Source organism: Maniola hyperantus, chromosome 4 (genome assembly GCF_902806685.2).
Source record: "Maniola hyperantus chromosome 4, iAphHyp1.2, whole genome shotgun sequence".
NCBI lineage: Eukaryota > Metazoa > Arthropoda > Insecta > Lepidoptera > Nymphalidae > Maniola > Maniola hyperantus.
In genome coordinates, this window is record NC_048539.1 from 4,830,508 (window position 1) to 4,845,578 (window position 15,071).

Genomic DNA, 15,071 nt, shown 5'->3' on the forward strand with positions numbered 1-15,071 from the left:
TCATTAAAAAAAATTAAATAAGGAATTATAATTATTTCTATGATATATTCATAAAACCGGTTCTTCCTTGCGGTCGACTTCCTTTTTGACGACATGTGTACATTATAAATGTATGTTACCCTCACCTTAACGTCAGTATTCCCAAACAGGTTCTTCACTCGGCTATAGTCGTTGACAACCAAGTCGTACTCTTTCTTGCGTATGTTCTTGTCGATGGAGGCGGGCAGTTGGAACAGGAACTTGTGGCGCGTGAGCAGGGACAGCGCCTCGCGCGTGAGCTTGACTGACAAACCAATGCCCGGCGGTACAGAACTACAGACCTTTCACTGCCGCGACTCACTGCAAACGACCTTCTGCGCAGGCACAAGGATTTTATTTGACGGCATGTGTACAGTGATGTCAACCTCACCTTAACGTCAGTATTCCCGAACAGATTCTTCACTCGGCTGTAATCGTTGACAACCAAGTCGTACTCTTTCTTGCGTATGTTCTTGTCGATGGTGGCGGGCAGTTGGAAGAGGAACTTGTGGCGCGTGAGCAGGGACAGCGCCTCGCGCGTCTTATCCGCATTCTCCTTGCGGGATAAGATCTCCGAAAATAAGGAGTCCGCGAGAGATATCGATTCTGAAAACAAAAATGTTTGCATGTAACCTTCTCGTATATACGGCAGAAGTTACACTTACAAGCAACTCTAAACATGCCGCCATTTTTTGAAGCACGCTCAAGTTGTAAATCAGCCACACAATACAGAGGAATATTTAAACAAAATAAAACAATAGGGTTTTGGACAGTAGTAATAAAATAATTAATTATGTTAAAAATAAACAAAAAACCAGCCAAGTGCGAGTCAGGCTCGCACACTGAGGGTTCCGTACTACAGTATATTTTTATAGCTGGTGTTGCAATAATAATAAGGATTCCTATTAATAATTTTATGATTTTAAATTTGCACGCCATGGTATGGCAGATTGTAGCACGAAACTAAAACAATTGTAATTAACAACTTTGTTATATACCTACCTACAATAAATGATTTGTATTTGTATTTGTTTGTTCCCATTCCAATACATACCTTCTATAGCAGCTTGTAAGCTGGGTAGGGGTTCTTTGCCATTTTTTCTCTGATCCTCTTCGTACATGTTCTTGAGGAGCACCAGTCGGTCCAACTGATCCATTACTGCACCAGTATTCGCTTTTAGGAAGCTCAGTTGACCTTCTTTTTGACCTTCAACCTAAAATGATTAATTTATTTTTAATAGACTAAGCAGATTTCGCTGATGCGTCTCTATCAGAAGTGCTTTGAGTTTTCCAAATGTTTGTCCAATCTATTCTTGAACTGTAACAGAACTTGACATAACCACATCCTTAGGCAATTTATTCCATATGTGAACAACTCTGTTGGTCAGAAAGTGTTTTAATGGATTTGAAGATTAATGTACCCACTATTACAGTTAGTAATAGTGTAAGGTTGATCACATAATTAATATAAGACTAGCTTATGCTCGTGACTTCGTCCGCGTAGACTACACAAATTTCAAACCCCTATTTCACCCCCTAAGGGGCCGTAGGGGTTGAATAAAAAGTAATGCCCTTTCCCAGGACATAACCTATCACCGTACCACTTCAAAATCGGTTTAACTTTTCACGGCCCATCCGGCCGTGAAAAGCTAGCAGACAGACACATACACTTTTGCATATTTGTCAGAGTCGGTCCCACACAGCGTGCCTTTCGTGTCGCAGCCCACGCGGCTCGCAGTCTCCTGGTCACCGCGTCGCTTGCAAAGGCCCATGAATAAGGACTCTGGGGCTTGGATGGATTCGAAACTAGTGTGGCATACTCCCATAAACAAGTGAGTTAAGCCAATCATACAGATTATATATTTACAGTGAATTTCACTCAGGATAGTTTAGCGTCCCTGGAAGCAACAACAGATATACGTAGGCTGACTAGTCTTTTCACCACGATGACCACCGTTAAGACCGAGCTATCCGAGCGCAGTTGCGATGGTCAACCCGACTCGAGAAGAAGAAGGATAGTTTAAATGCTAAAAACCGACCAAGTGCAAGTCAGGCTCGCGCACCGAGGGTTCCGTAGTACAGTCGTATTTTTTCGACATTTTGCACGATAATTCAAAAACTATGATTTATAAAAAAATGAATAAAAATCTGTTTTAGAAAGCACAAGTGAAGCCTTTTCGTATGATACCCCACTTGATATAGTTATCTTACTTCGAAAATTGAAAATACTAATTATTAGTTAATGACCACAATTTAATTTTTTTGTGATCACAAATTCACGGCTTTCAGATTTTTCCCCTAAAGCCAGCTATAAGACCCACCTACCTGCCAAATTTCATGATTCTAGGTCAACGGGAAGTACCCTGTAGGTTTCTTGACAGACCGACAGACAGACAGACAACAAAGTGATCCTATAAGGGTTCCGTTTTTCCTTTTGAGGTACGGAACCCTAAAAAGTATAGATTACATAATATACAAAATACCTTTCTCTGCAAAAACACCATCCCGGCTCTCAAATCTTCAAATGAAGTGTTGCTATGATGTTCCAAAAGGTACCAGCCTGGTTGGAAATTCTCATCAGATAGCTTCCCAGAGCTAAAAGAAAATTCAAATATTGTTTAAAAAAAAAGGAAAACTATAGCTATATTCTAAGTCTAGACTAGCCATTATTGTTCAATAGATACTCTATTAACCTTTTATACAAATTGCTAAAAGCATCCAATGAACCAAAAGCTTAATTTGCTATAATCCGCTGAAACAGGTAAAAGCATCATAATTTTACTATAGGTAGCTTACAGATCTGACTGTATTCTACATATATTATGATACCATATTATGATATTAGAATATATACCATAAAAAATAAGAAGTAGAAATATTTTTTTAAAATTTTTACTCGTGCTTATAAAATTTGAATCATCAAGTGAATCTACAATGAAGTTGTCTCAGAATGCCCACCCAGAATAACCAGCAAAGATAAAAAAGTATTTACCCATCAGGAAACAATTCATTCAGCTCTTCCTCAGGAAATTTACAATCATCTCCCTCAGTAGACAAGCCGAGAGGATCTGGCGGGGTGTAGGCAGTGGGAGACATGGGTCGACGACCCCACGGCAATGATGGAGGAGCTGCTTCTTCCACCCATACTGCACTCTCTTTTACTGGCCCTATGGACTCATGGTAACCTGGGAAAGAGTTATATTGTAAACCAGCTGATGCACATGACTTCATTTGTGTGGAATTTTTTTGCACTGCAAGTTTGCAGTTGGGGCACTTGGGGTGTGGCTTTTAGGCAGTTGACAGAATTGCATTAAAAAATGTCAACCAATTGCCAACTGTAATGCATATTAGTGATGTACCAAATGTCATAATTTGGGACATTTGGGGATGCGAATATTCAGTTTTTGTTTAAATTGGGCGCCATTTGTCTATGGCTCGTGAGTTCTGTTCGAGCGAAGTGCGTTCTGTTTGTTTTTTGTTCTGAGAATAGCTGAATGATACTAAATTCACATGTAGGAAAGGTAGAGGTTTATAAGTTTGATAAAAATAATGATTTTACCTCTCTGTTAGCATGTTATTTACCTCTAAACTGTACAGTGGAAGTTCCTTCACCCCCAGACTTGGTAGTGACAATGATGTCACCTCGCCCCTTGCAAGGGCCGGATCTTGCCACTATTTTGTTCTTGCTCTTCCATTCCCCTGACAGCAGGCAATCACACCCACAGATCTTTAGACCTAAAATATACAAATACATATAAAATATATATAAAAGACTTATCAAGACTGATTGACTAATATATCAACACATAGTGCATCATCATCAACAAAGTTCTACAGCCCTGTGTGGGCCTTGGCTTGGTCTAGCAAACTCCACCATTGGGGCCGGTCAGAAGCAGCTTCCTTCCAGCTCTGAACCCCCAAAACCCTCATGTCGTTTTCCACTCCATTTATGTACCAACCTCTAGGTCTTCCTAAGCCTCTACAGCCCTCTGGTTTGCTGTCCAAAAACTTTTTCGGGGCTCTTGTGTCACCCATGCGTTACAATGGGCAAGCTATTGGCACTCACTAAGAAAGGATTTTGGGAAATTTCACTCTAAAGGGGTTTAAAGAGGGGATGAATTCTTCCACCATCCCTATTCCATGCCTCTTCAGGCCACGTAACCGTTAACTTATTTAATTCATCACTCCAATGTCGCCTCGGCCTACCTTGCTGGCGTTGATGATTCTGGCGACTCCAAAAAGAAGCAGATTTTGCCCATAAGTCATCTGGCATACGGCACACATGACCTGCCCAGTCCCATTTAAGTAAAGCGGCTGTGCAAGACCAACGTCAGGTACTCGAGTTTAGGAACATATAGCAGAATTCCTTCCGCGATCTGCTAGTTTTATTCCCAGTATGCTGCGTTCCATGGCTCTTTGGAAAACCTTGAGCTTGGACTTTTGAGAGTCTCAAAAGTTCAAGACTTGTCTGAGCACCATATGAGAGAGTTAGTTTTAATTTAACTAAATAATTTTAAATACTTATCAAAAATTGCGGAACCGGCAGAATTTCCTTAAAGTGTAGGTAAAAGTTTAATAAATTTTTTATGATAGTGTTATCATAAAAAATTTATTAAACTAATTTCTCACACTGCGTGTTTTGTGGAAAGTTGGATATTATTGTAGCTACATACCAATTAAATCTGTGGGACTAGTACCAAGAAACTCCCCTCGAATAGTCACTTTCGTTCCTGGAGGGCCCTCCTTTGGAGAAATTCCAGTAACAACGGGGGGAGGGCCCATAATAACGGAATTTGTTATTAAAGTATATACTGTAGTTGAACACACTTTTAATTATTCACTATTTACTTTAAAAATTCACAAAGCAAGTAAAATTAATTATTTAAAATAAAGTTTTGCAAATTCATAATTTTTTTTTTTTTTTTTTTTAAGTTTTTTTACGGCCCTGGATCAAATTCATAAAGAGAACCACAGACCACAGACCAATATGAAGAGAACAGCATCCACAGAGTACATAATTTTTGTTTTGTTTTTTCAACTAGTTTTACGGTTCTGGCTACTAGACTTTTTGAATTTATTTTGGCTGGCTTTACGGTTCTGGATTCTACTCTTTTTGAGCCTATCAAGCTATCGTTTTAAAACTAGTGTTAAACTATAGTACACTGTTTTTTTTTTGTAATCAGTGATAACATGGTATAATCTCAGGGTATAATATTTCTAGTTTCTGTCGTTCTGTAAGGCTCAAAAGGGTTAGAGCCCAGAGCCGTAAAACCAGTTAAAAAACCACAATTAAATTTTTTTCAATCATTCTAAATTATTCTCCGCAATTTTCATTTTTCCCGTCATTGAACTTTTATCCGTCATGTAGGAACTGTAGGAATGATAAAAAAATACTTGTTTCGTCTCGGGGGCGTATCTACATTACCTATTTATTATTACCGTTTGGTAAAGTGAAATAAAAGTTGAATTATGATTTAATCTAAAATCCAATCGTACAGTTTTGAAATGGCTCACTCAAGTTTCAGGTAAAAGTGAATTATCATTTAGGTGTTAATTGCTGTTTATGTTTATTTACTCCGTCTTTTATAGAATTTTGTGATGTTAATTACATACCTACTGTTTGTTTAGCGCCGTCGACGAATATGGTTTCGAAAGACATGACAATTTCGACTTTGAGAGCTATGAAGACTTTATGTCAGTGTACCTAAAAGTTTTGGCCTCAAGGGCACAAAAGTGGTCCCTTCTGCTTGGAGAAGGGAAGTCTGTTAAACGCACCAACACTGTCAAGAGATATGTCCGTAAAGGAGTCCCCGGTAAGTGGAACAAGTCTTATACTTTTACCGCTTATTCTGTATTTAAACATTGACCTAGATATTCAGATTGGCTTCAAAAGCATGGTATTTTTCTGCTCCTTGGTGCATATTTAAGCTTCCTTCTAAACTCCAAACCATCATAGTTTTGTCTATCTTTTCTAATTTAAACAAGATTTATTTTTATTGTTGGCATCCACTTGCCGTAAAGTCTATCATTCATTTTAGAATCGAAAGCTCTTTGTAACATATCCAAGAACCCGTTTGAGTCTTAGTACTCTACTTAAGTCTTAGGCTGATGTACATTACTTTCGGCCGCATACCGTACTACACTTAGTATTATTATTATAATAAGACTAAGCAGCTTTTGCTGATTTGTCTATATCAGAAGTGCTTCGAGTTTTCCAAATGTTTGTCCAATCTATTCTTGAACTGATTAACAGAACTTGACATAACCACATCCTTAGGCAATTTATTCCATATGTGAACAACTCTGTTGGTCGATGGAAACGTTTAAATGTGGAAACCAGCACAGAGAGAGAAGAAGAAGAACTCTGTTGGTCAGAAAGTGTTTTAATGGATTTGATGGCAAATTGTTCTTGCCCAAAGACTAATATACATAACCACAACTTCTATATACTTGTAATGGGCTGTCATGTTTGAATCATGCCCATAGATGTTTTATCCAAAGGATGGTTAAACACTGCACTAGTATCTATATAGGTATGCCACTTCACGCATGCATGTCCCACACAAAAGCATAAGCATTTTTCTTCACTTTTTAAATATGGAGTTTTATATCTTTGATAAATGATAAGGAATTATTGCTTACTGACAATTACTTTTTTTTAGGTGAACATCGGCCATCTGTATGGATGGCAATATCGCAAGCAGACAAGATGAAAGACCAATTCCCTGACCTATATCAGAAGATCCTCGACAGTCCCTTTGAAAAGGAGCTAGTTGATCTAGTTAAAACTGACCTACCTCGCACTTTCCCTGACAATATCTACTTTTCCAAAGAAGCTAATCATCAGGCGCACCTGTTTAATGTGCTAATAGCTTATGCTCATAACAACAAAGCTGTTGGTTATTGTCAAGGCTTGAACTATATTGCAGGTTTGTATTGTAACAATTATTTTTCTTTTCTCTTAATGAAAGAAATATTATCTTTTATTTATATTGTCAACTAGCTGAACCGCCCTGGCTTCGCTCGGGTGGAGTTTAGAAAACTGAAGGGGAGGTTGAATTAAAATTTTCTCTCCGTAAGAACCATCCTCGTACTTCAAGGAATATTATTAAAAAAAAATCAGCTAAATCGGTTCAGCAGTCGAGATTTGCGATGACCAACACATTTGGTGATTCATTTTTATATTATATCACTATACAAATTCCATCCCTAAGTGGGTTAAATAGGGGTTTGACATCTATGTAGTCCACGCGGACGAAGTCGCGAACATAAGCTAGTGTGGTCATAAAACTTAAGTTGCTTAAACATTTTAATTTTTTAGGTTTACTTTTGCTATCCACGAAGAGTGAAGAAACATCATTTTGGCTTCTCAAAGTTTTGGTAGAAAAAATACTCCCAGACTACTATACGAAGACCATGGATGGTCTCATTGTAGACATAGAGGTGTTGTCTGAACTAGTCAAATCCAAGGCACCTGATGTACATCAACATGTAATTAACTTAGGTATGTATGTTTTAAAACAATCACTACCCATATTATAAATGCAAAAGTTTGTCCTTCAATCACGTCGCAACGGAGCAACGGACTGACGTGATTTTTTTGCATAGTTAAAGACCTGGAGAGTGACATATAGGCTACTTTTATCCTGGAAAGTCAAGAGTTCCCTTAGGATTTTTAAAACCTAAATCCACGCAGACGAAGTCGCGGGCATCAGCTAGTAATTTTAATATGTACATACACAACATATGTTATAACATTGAAGGTACCATTATTATTAGGTCGCAAAATACTATAGTTTACACTGCAAATAGCTGTTCAACTTATTTTTTGTTCATTATAACTATGACACACTTTCATTGCAGGATATTTTCACAGATACGTTTTACGCTTATCTTATGATTTTATTTATCAAAGGCTAAAATTAAAGTTCATATTATTATGTATGTGACAAATTGTTTCCTTGAAATTCTGCTTTCCTGTGAGGCTAAAATATTTTACTCATGATAAAAAGTTAGTGTGTAGTATGCAGACTAATCCATATCAAAAATCAAGGTTGTTTTAACAATTTAATTAAGTCCACTAAGACTACTAACTACTATTTTGGTACATGAAAAAAAAATTTTGTAAAATATACTATTATGAATTTTGTAACATTTTGACTATAGAAGATATTTTCCTCAATCCGATATTTGGAATTTCCGCCCTTAAAGGCTGAATAAGGGATGATTTATGCTAGACCGTGCCGGTGGTCACATCAGACTGCCGTGCCCGAGTCATCCGGGTCTCGTCCGTGTTACGTTTCTTCATAAAAAATTGCAATCCGTGAATCTTCAGCGCGTAACTAGTCAAAAATCACGCAATTAGTTGACATGAATGTAAATCTGGTCGGTAATTATCTCCCTATCATTGTAGATAAATTTTATAAAAATATATTTTGTTGATAGTGGCTTTACAATAATAGGTAATTAAAATATTAATGTATCGGTATTATGGAGATTGCCTAATTAACGATTAGAGACCATGCCACCATTTGGATAGTGCTCAAAATGTATGGGGAAAAACCCAGGCCCGGCGCAAAAGAAATGTTACTGCATAGGGGCACGGATAGGGGGCATCATCGAAATCGATGGCTAAATAAAAAGTTAAATTAAGTGGAATTAGCATGCTTTTAAAATTTCTTTTAAAAATGTCGTTTGTACCTTTGACATTTTTATCTTTGACTGAGGAACATTAGATTATTGTGTTGCCTGGTGGAAGGCTTCAACTGTGGCCAAACATTCCAGTACGATGTCGCGTAGAAACGAATTAGGCCTCATACTCCACACCCCTTCTAAGTTACCATCTTAAACGCAGTCACTTACCACCAGTTGAGATTGCAGGCAATAAGGGCTGAACTTGTATCATAATAAAAAAATGCTTATCTTCTTTTGTAGGTCTGCCTTGGGCTGTAATAACTACAAAATGGTTTGTCTGCCTCTTTGCTGAAGTGCTACCCATAGAGACAGTATTGAGAATATGGGACTGCCTTTTCTACGAGGGCTCCAAGATACTATTCAGAGTCTGTTTGACATTGATCAAGAATAACCGGGCATCTATACTAGCATGTAATGATTTCACTTCTCTGGCAGAATGTTTTAAGGCTATCGTGAAAAATGCAAGTGCATTGCATTGTCATGAGTTTATGCAGGTACTTTTTAGTCGCATATTTTTAATATATTTTAATATACGATATTTAAAGTCTGTTGCTACACCCACAGTCCTGGAGAGTGACATAGGCTACTTTTATGCCGGAAAATGAAAGAGTTCCTAGGGGATTTTTAAAAAACCAAATCCACGCAGACGAAGTCGCGGGCATCAACTAGTCAATAATGATTTATCACAATCGCATTTGTTATGATTGGCTGAATTTATGGCATTCTCGTTGCAACAATGCAGCCATAGAGGTGATTGCGATCGTTACAATGTAGCTGTCCTTTTGCTCCAGGGTCTAGCTACCAGATGCAGATTTCGTAAAACCTGCATCGATCATCATTATTACAATCTGTATACCAATACGGTTAATCAAGCTGCTGCTCGATTACGGTAGAATGACAGCTACAATGTCACGATCACAATCACCTCTGATTGTTTGACGCTCGCGCACTATTGGCCACAAGGCATTGTTGCAACAAGAATACCATAAATTCAGCTAAGCACAACAAATTGAAATTGTAATAATGTTTGATGCAGAGTTTCCGCAATCGGCCAGCAGACTTATTGTAATTTATGACAACTATAATAAATGTCACAAAATCAGCTTTCATTTAATGGCTACTTGGGCCGGCTTCATATTCTGGTGCCCCTTTACCGTCTGCGTTTATCATTCGGCCGAAGCCTTCTTTTAATTGCGATTTTCTGAGTCTAAAATAATCTTGTAATTTTGTTTCCAGTCAATATTTAAAGTACCTGGAACTTTGTCCAACTCCACAATCCTGAAGCTTAGAGCTCGTTTCGCGAAGCAGCGCCGGGAGCAACTGCGGAAGGAGCCACGGTGAGCCCAGTAATTCAATCCAAAGGAACTTTTGATCTCATCTTTTCAAAAGATTTACCAAATGACTATTAATAAATTTTTGTTAACATACAAAAAAGATACTTTAACAATCTTCCAAGCACAAATTGAATAAAATGATCCGTATTTAGCAGGGTTGGACAAAAACAGTTTTTTAAGATAAAACAAAACATTTTTGGTTCAAAATATGTTTATAGAAGTTTTTCATTAATAAAACATGTTTAAGGCCAACCCTGATTTTTACATTTTAGTAATAATTTTGGGTCCATACCACAGCAGTGTATGTTTAATGTATCTATCTCAGTTAAGTAAATATATTATTTGAACATGTTAAACAACTCTATGAAAGACGACGCGCGACGTGTGTAGAATCAATTTAAATGGTAGTATAAATAAGAAACACCTTTGTATACTATACATATTTATTATTGTGATATGTATCCAAAAATATTTTCAAATGTGTCATTAAAACATGAACAATAAGTATTTAATTTAGATTTTATATTTCAAAAAGTTTTTTAGCACATACATCCGCACTCAGTCGCTAATTGTTAATAAATAATAAATTTATTCATAAGAATGCAGGTGACATAACATGGTTATAAAATTAGTTGGCGAGCCTTATGCATTCTACCTTAGAATATTGGTGTATGAATATTTAAGTATTACATTACAGTTAAATTTTTAAAAACATGTAAGTACATATATATATAATCGGTGGTACCCTATAGTGGGTCTCGTATGCGGGAGTTCAGGGGTTCGTACCCGGGCATGCATCTCAAATTTTTTGGAGTTTTATGCGTTTTAAACAATTAAAATATACTTACTCAGTACATATAAATTACAAAATCTTTAAAATTATATAATATTCAGAAAGTAAATTAATTAAGTCATACAGAAACAAGAGAAAAAAAAAAAATAGAAATAATAACAGTCATTTAAATTTTTACATGTCATACAGAGGGGATACCTAACTATTGCACTACAAAGACCATAATTTATTTCAGTCATCTAATCTAAGTCATCAGATTTACATTATTTAGATATTATTTTAGACAAATTATTTGAGCTCATCAATCAAAAATTCCGAGATGTTGTAATAACATTTATTTATAAGCAGCTCATGAGTTTTCCTCTTGAAATTATTTATAGTAGTGTTTTTGTAGTTGTCAGGAAGTTTATTGTACACAGTTATTGCCATATAGTGTGTACTCTTTTCAAACATCTGTAGTCTTTTAGAAGGCACAACTAGTTTGTTCCTTCTCTGAGCTCTACGAGATCTCACCTCACCCAACTCAGCATAAGTTTTAAAATAGTTTGGGTTTTTCTTTACTAGTAATAGCAATTCATATAAATATTGTTACTTAACATTCAGTTAAAACGAGACAAATTTATGTGAGAGATCTAGCTCTGTCTCGTTTTAACTAAACTTAAGTAACAATTGAGATGGTAAGAGTGCGTTTGTCCCCGACGAAAGTAGTCCATTTTTATATTTTAAAAATGACCTACTTAAGTCATGGATAAGGTTATGCAGGTTTATGTTACATGAGCTATAAAATAATAGATGATACTCTTGCATGACTTGAGAAGTAATGGTCTGCTTAAGTCACATGTCATAATGTACTAATGGGAAGCTTGTATTAAAGGTTGAGATTAAAACATGAAGATTTTTTTTACATAAATACACTTCAAACTCTGACTAGTCTCCAAAAACAGTAATCGATTTTATTAATTTTTATCTTATTTTAGGTACACAATATGACAATGGGTTTTATGTGAACAATTATTTTAAGTGATATTTTTTATTGCACATATCACTTAAGGTTTTATTAAGTATTATTATTATTTTATAAGCTTCAAACAATACAAGTTCAAAAATTCTTATATTTGCATCTGTTGTAATAAAAAATAATTATATTATTTAAATTATATCTTAAAAGATGGGGTGCAATGCTAACTTCTTTCTTTTCAACATTTAAAACTATGATTTTATCTTTTGTTTGATTATTATAAAGTGAAAAAATATATTTAACATGCAATGCAAGTATGCAAGCCTGTAAAAACGACACATGTCGAGCTAAGTCAAATCATAGTAAGTACAAATTGGCAATGAGACAGTGTGGCTAATTCCGTTGTACACAATCTCTAAACTAAACTAAAATGGCACGTCTAAATCTATTGCTATCCCTTTCATAATTTTGCCTGGAGAAAAGGATAGCACTAGATTTAGACCTGTTAATTTAGTTAAGTTTAAAGATTCTGTACAAGGGAATTGGCCCCAATGTTTGCACGTTTGTGATGTAATTTGAGTAGGCGCTTTATTGGGTTGCGCCATGTTTAAAAGTATGTTTTCTTCCTTATTTTTATTTTCAAGTTATCTCCAGTATATTATATGTATTGAAAGAGAAACTCAAAAATATTCACCTGCCCTGTTGTGTAACATGGCTACTAATTAATATTATATCAAATTGATATATGAAACTGTAAATTTTTTTTTAGTTATTAGTTAATAGGTTTAAGTATTTATTTAATTTACATAATATACACAAACAAATGAGTGAGAGTAATATTCATGAATATAATCACTTAAATGATCAAAGAAGTAAAAGTTATTTTTTTATTAACTATTAAATGTAAATTCAACTGTTATCTGCTTTTCCTTAGCTTGCTTCAATAGTAAACAAATCACAGAATCTTTAGAGAAACGCCTAAGTATAATGTCAAAGCTTAGTATAAGTTATGTTCTATGTTGTAAAGACAATAAAAAATAAAAGCAAATATTTGGTGACTTGTAGTAGTTGTGATTTAAGTACTTGTCTATTAATCAAAATTAGAAGTTAGGAAATTCGTCATTAAAGTAGTTTTATATCATCAAAAGCAGGTACAAAAACTGCCAAAACATGAATTTCTATCAAAAATCGAACAACTTTTTAATAATCCAATTTTTTATATATAAATAAAATAAAACTTTGTGGCCAAATATGATGGTTTTTTTTTTCTGCTATGGGAATAATTTAGGACCTCTGAAAGAAATTCTGTTTAATGTTGACAAGTGATATTTCTTGTATTGTTAGGATAACTGCGTAACCATGTTTCCAGCTTTTACTATTTATACAAAATGTATAGTTCTTGTTAGGTATAATAGAAGAATGATTCATAAATATTTATGTATTGTCTTGCAATATTGATCTAAATTAGATGAAATAAATCAGATTTTTAGTATTATTTACCTTATTAAACAAGATTGAAGAATCATTATATATTTTTATGATAGCATTTTTGCATTACCTACAAAATATTGTATGTAAAGTGTGCTTCAGTCAATTTTGTAATTCTTAAAAGTTTTTATGATAATATATTATCTTGATGTGTTTTTTATGCTTAGCTTAGTTATTGCTATTTGCTGAAGATTCCATTAATGTGTGTTAGTGTGTTAATAATACATGTTTGATGAGCTCTTTGTAATAGAATAAATTACTGAGATGTTGAAATAGTTTATTTTTATTTTCATCTTCCATAAATCTTATACATAGCTGACTATACTTCTGCATAGAGGGGGCACATAACATAACAATAATTATGGCAATTTGTACAACTAAATTGTCTATTTTCCACTATCTAAATTAGGATTAAACTCATGACTTTCCACTTTCAAGCACATCTTTGGCTTCATTAATTTTAGCAGCAATGAGTGGTGATCCACCTTTATCTGGATGGTTTAGTAACATTATTCTTCTATGTGCTTCGCGTATCTACAATAAAAACAAAATTAAATTTAATATATGAAAATACTAAATAATGCTCACTTCATCTGTTATGTGTAGTTATAGGTTTTTAAAAATCCTGTGGTAACTTTGATTTCAAAGGATAAAAATAAGCCTATGTCACTGTCCAGGTCTTTTACTATATTTATAAAAATCTCTGACAAATCAAGAAACAACACTTTCACATTGATAATATGGGTAGTGATAGTAAAAATCATAACTTTTACCTTGGCTTTATTAGCTGTTGGACTAACACCTAATATTAAAGCTGCTTCTCTTTTCGTCATTTTAGACTCAAATCCTCCTTTATAATATTTGGAATTAGCTAAACTTTCAGAGTCAAACTTAGGTAAATTTTTCATTGCCTCTGCAAATTTTGTGGATGCATTTGGCATTTGCCTTAATATGTAGCGACCTGCAAATCCTACGGCAGCCATACCGAGGCCTGCCAAGATAATTGAACTAGCCTGCAAATAATGAAATATATTATTTATGGTAAAAAGTAGTCTTACTGTAAAGAGGTTATGTGTACATACCATATTTACTGTTCTATCTTGCTTCGAGCTATATTGTCAACAAATATTTTTTAAATGTGATGTAAACTTATATATGTACTGGATTTAAACTTAATCAACATAATTACGAGTAATTTCTCAGTTTTTCACGTTTTTCGTCACTTTTTCGCGATCTTGCATCAAATCCAATTTTGACATTTTTACCACAGACCAATAATGCATTTACAAAATAGGTATCACAGATTTTTTAAATTGGCTTTCTGGCTCTGGGTTCTAGCCCTTTTGTGCCATGTCACAGATTGAAATTAATTACACAGACTAATATTGGTACAAGGCTCAAAGTTTTTATGGTTTATATCACAGATATACCAGATATGCAACTAGCGTGGCCCCCTCAGACCCTCTCGCTCAAGCAGAGGTGCTTACTTGTGAAATGTTATTCCGTTTATTTTACGTTCGCTTCGGCTATTGTAGCCTAGTATACTGCAACCCACCATTGCAGAATAACTTCAAAAACAACAAAACGAATCAAATATTTATTTACAATACTTGAGTCAACATAACCTCACTTCACGCTGTTTGCCAAAATCTCACGTACAAATATATTTTTGGCAAACAAAAAAAAGTGGCCACGGTGATAAGGACAAAACGTAATCATTTTGTCACGTTCTAATAAGAGCTTAAATGCATTTAGCTATCTCGCTCTAACAGTTAGTGTCACAATA

At 35.0% G+C, this 15,071-nt stretch overlaps 3 protein-coding genes across 3 annotated transcripts in view; 1 reads left to right on the forward strand and 2 right to left on the reverse strand.

Annotated features, from left to right (window-relative positions):
• Positions 1–4,978, reverse strand: part of Sec5 (secretory 5) — a 14,789-nt gene extending 9,811 nt beyond the window's left edge. Inside the window, exons 1-6 of the mRNA XM_034985482.2 lie at positions 4,692–4,978; positions 3,601–3,753; positions 3,011–3,203; positions 2,502–2,613; positions 1,073–1,232; positions 410–624 (exon numbers count right to left, since the gene is read on the reverse strand). Of these exons, the coding sequence (XP_034841373.1) occupies positions 410–624; positions 1,073–1,232; positions 2,502–2,613; positions 3,011–3,203; positions 3,601–3,753; positions 4,692–4,800 (942 nt within the window). The 5' untranslated portion in view covers positions 4,801–4,978. The remainder of the gene's footprint in view (positions 1–409; positions 625–1,072; positions 1,233–2,501; positions 2,614–3,010; positions 3,204–3,600; positions 3,754–4,691) is intronic.
• A 369-nt stretch (positions 4,979–5,347) lies between these two features.
• LOC117997255 (growth hormone-regulated TBC protein 1-A) lies at positions 5,348–13,528 on the forward strand. The gene is made up of 6 exons (XM_034985501.2): positions 5,348–5,543; positions 5,647–5,831; positions 6,681–6,947; positions 7,340–7,522; positions 8,953–9,206; positions 9,949–13,528. Exons 1-6 carry the CDS (start codon positions 5,524–5,526, stop codon positions 10,051–10,053), a joined length of 1,014 nt encoding a protein of 337 aa, XP_034841392.1. The 5' UTR covers positions 5,348–5,523; the 3' UTR covers positions 10,054–13,528.
• A 24-nt stretch (positions 13,529–13,552) lies between these two features.
• On the reverse strand, positions 13,553–14,545 carry LOC117997271 (mitochondrial import inner membrane translocase subunit TIM14). The gene is made up of 3 exons (XM_034985522.2): positions 14,368–14,545; positions 14,059–14,298; positions 13,553–13,819 (listed from the first exon to the last, which is right to left on the reverse strand). Exons 1-3 carry the CDS (start codon positions 14,368–14,370, stop codon positions 13,703–13,705), a joined length of 360 nt encoding a protein of 119 aa, XP_034841413.1. The 5' UTR covers positions 14,371–14,545; the 3' UTR covers positions 13,553–13,702.
• Between the last annotated feature and the right edge of the window lie 526 nt (positions 14,546–15,071).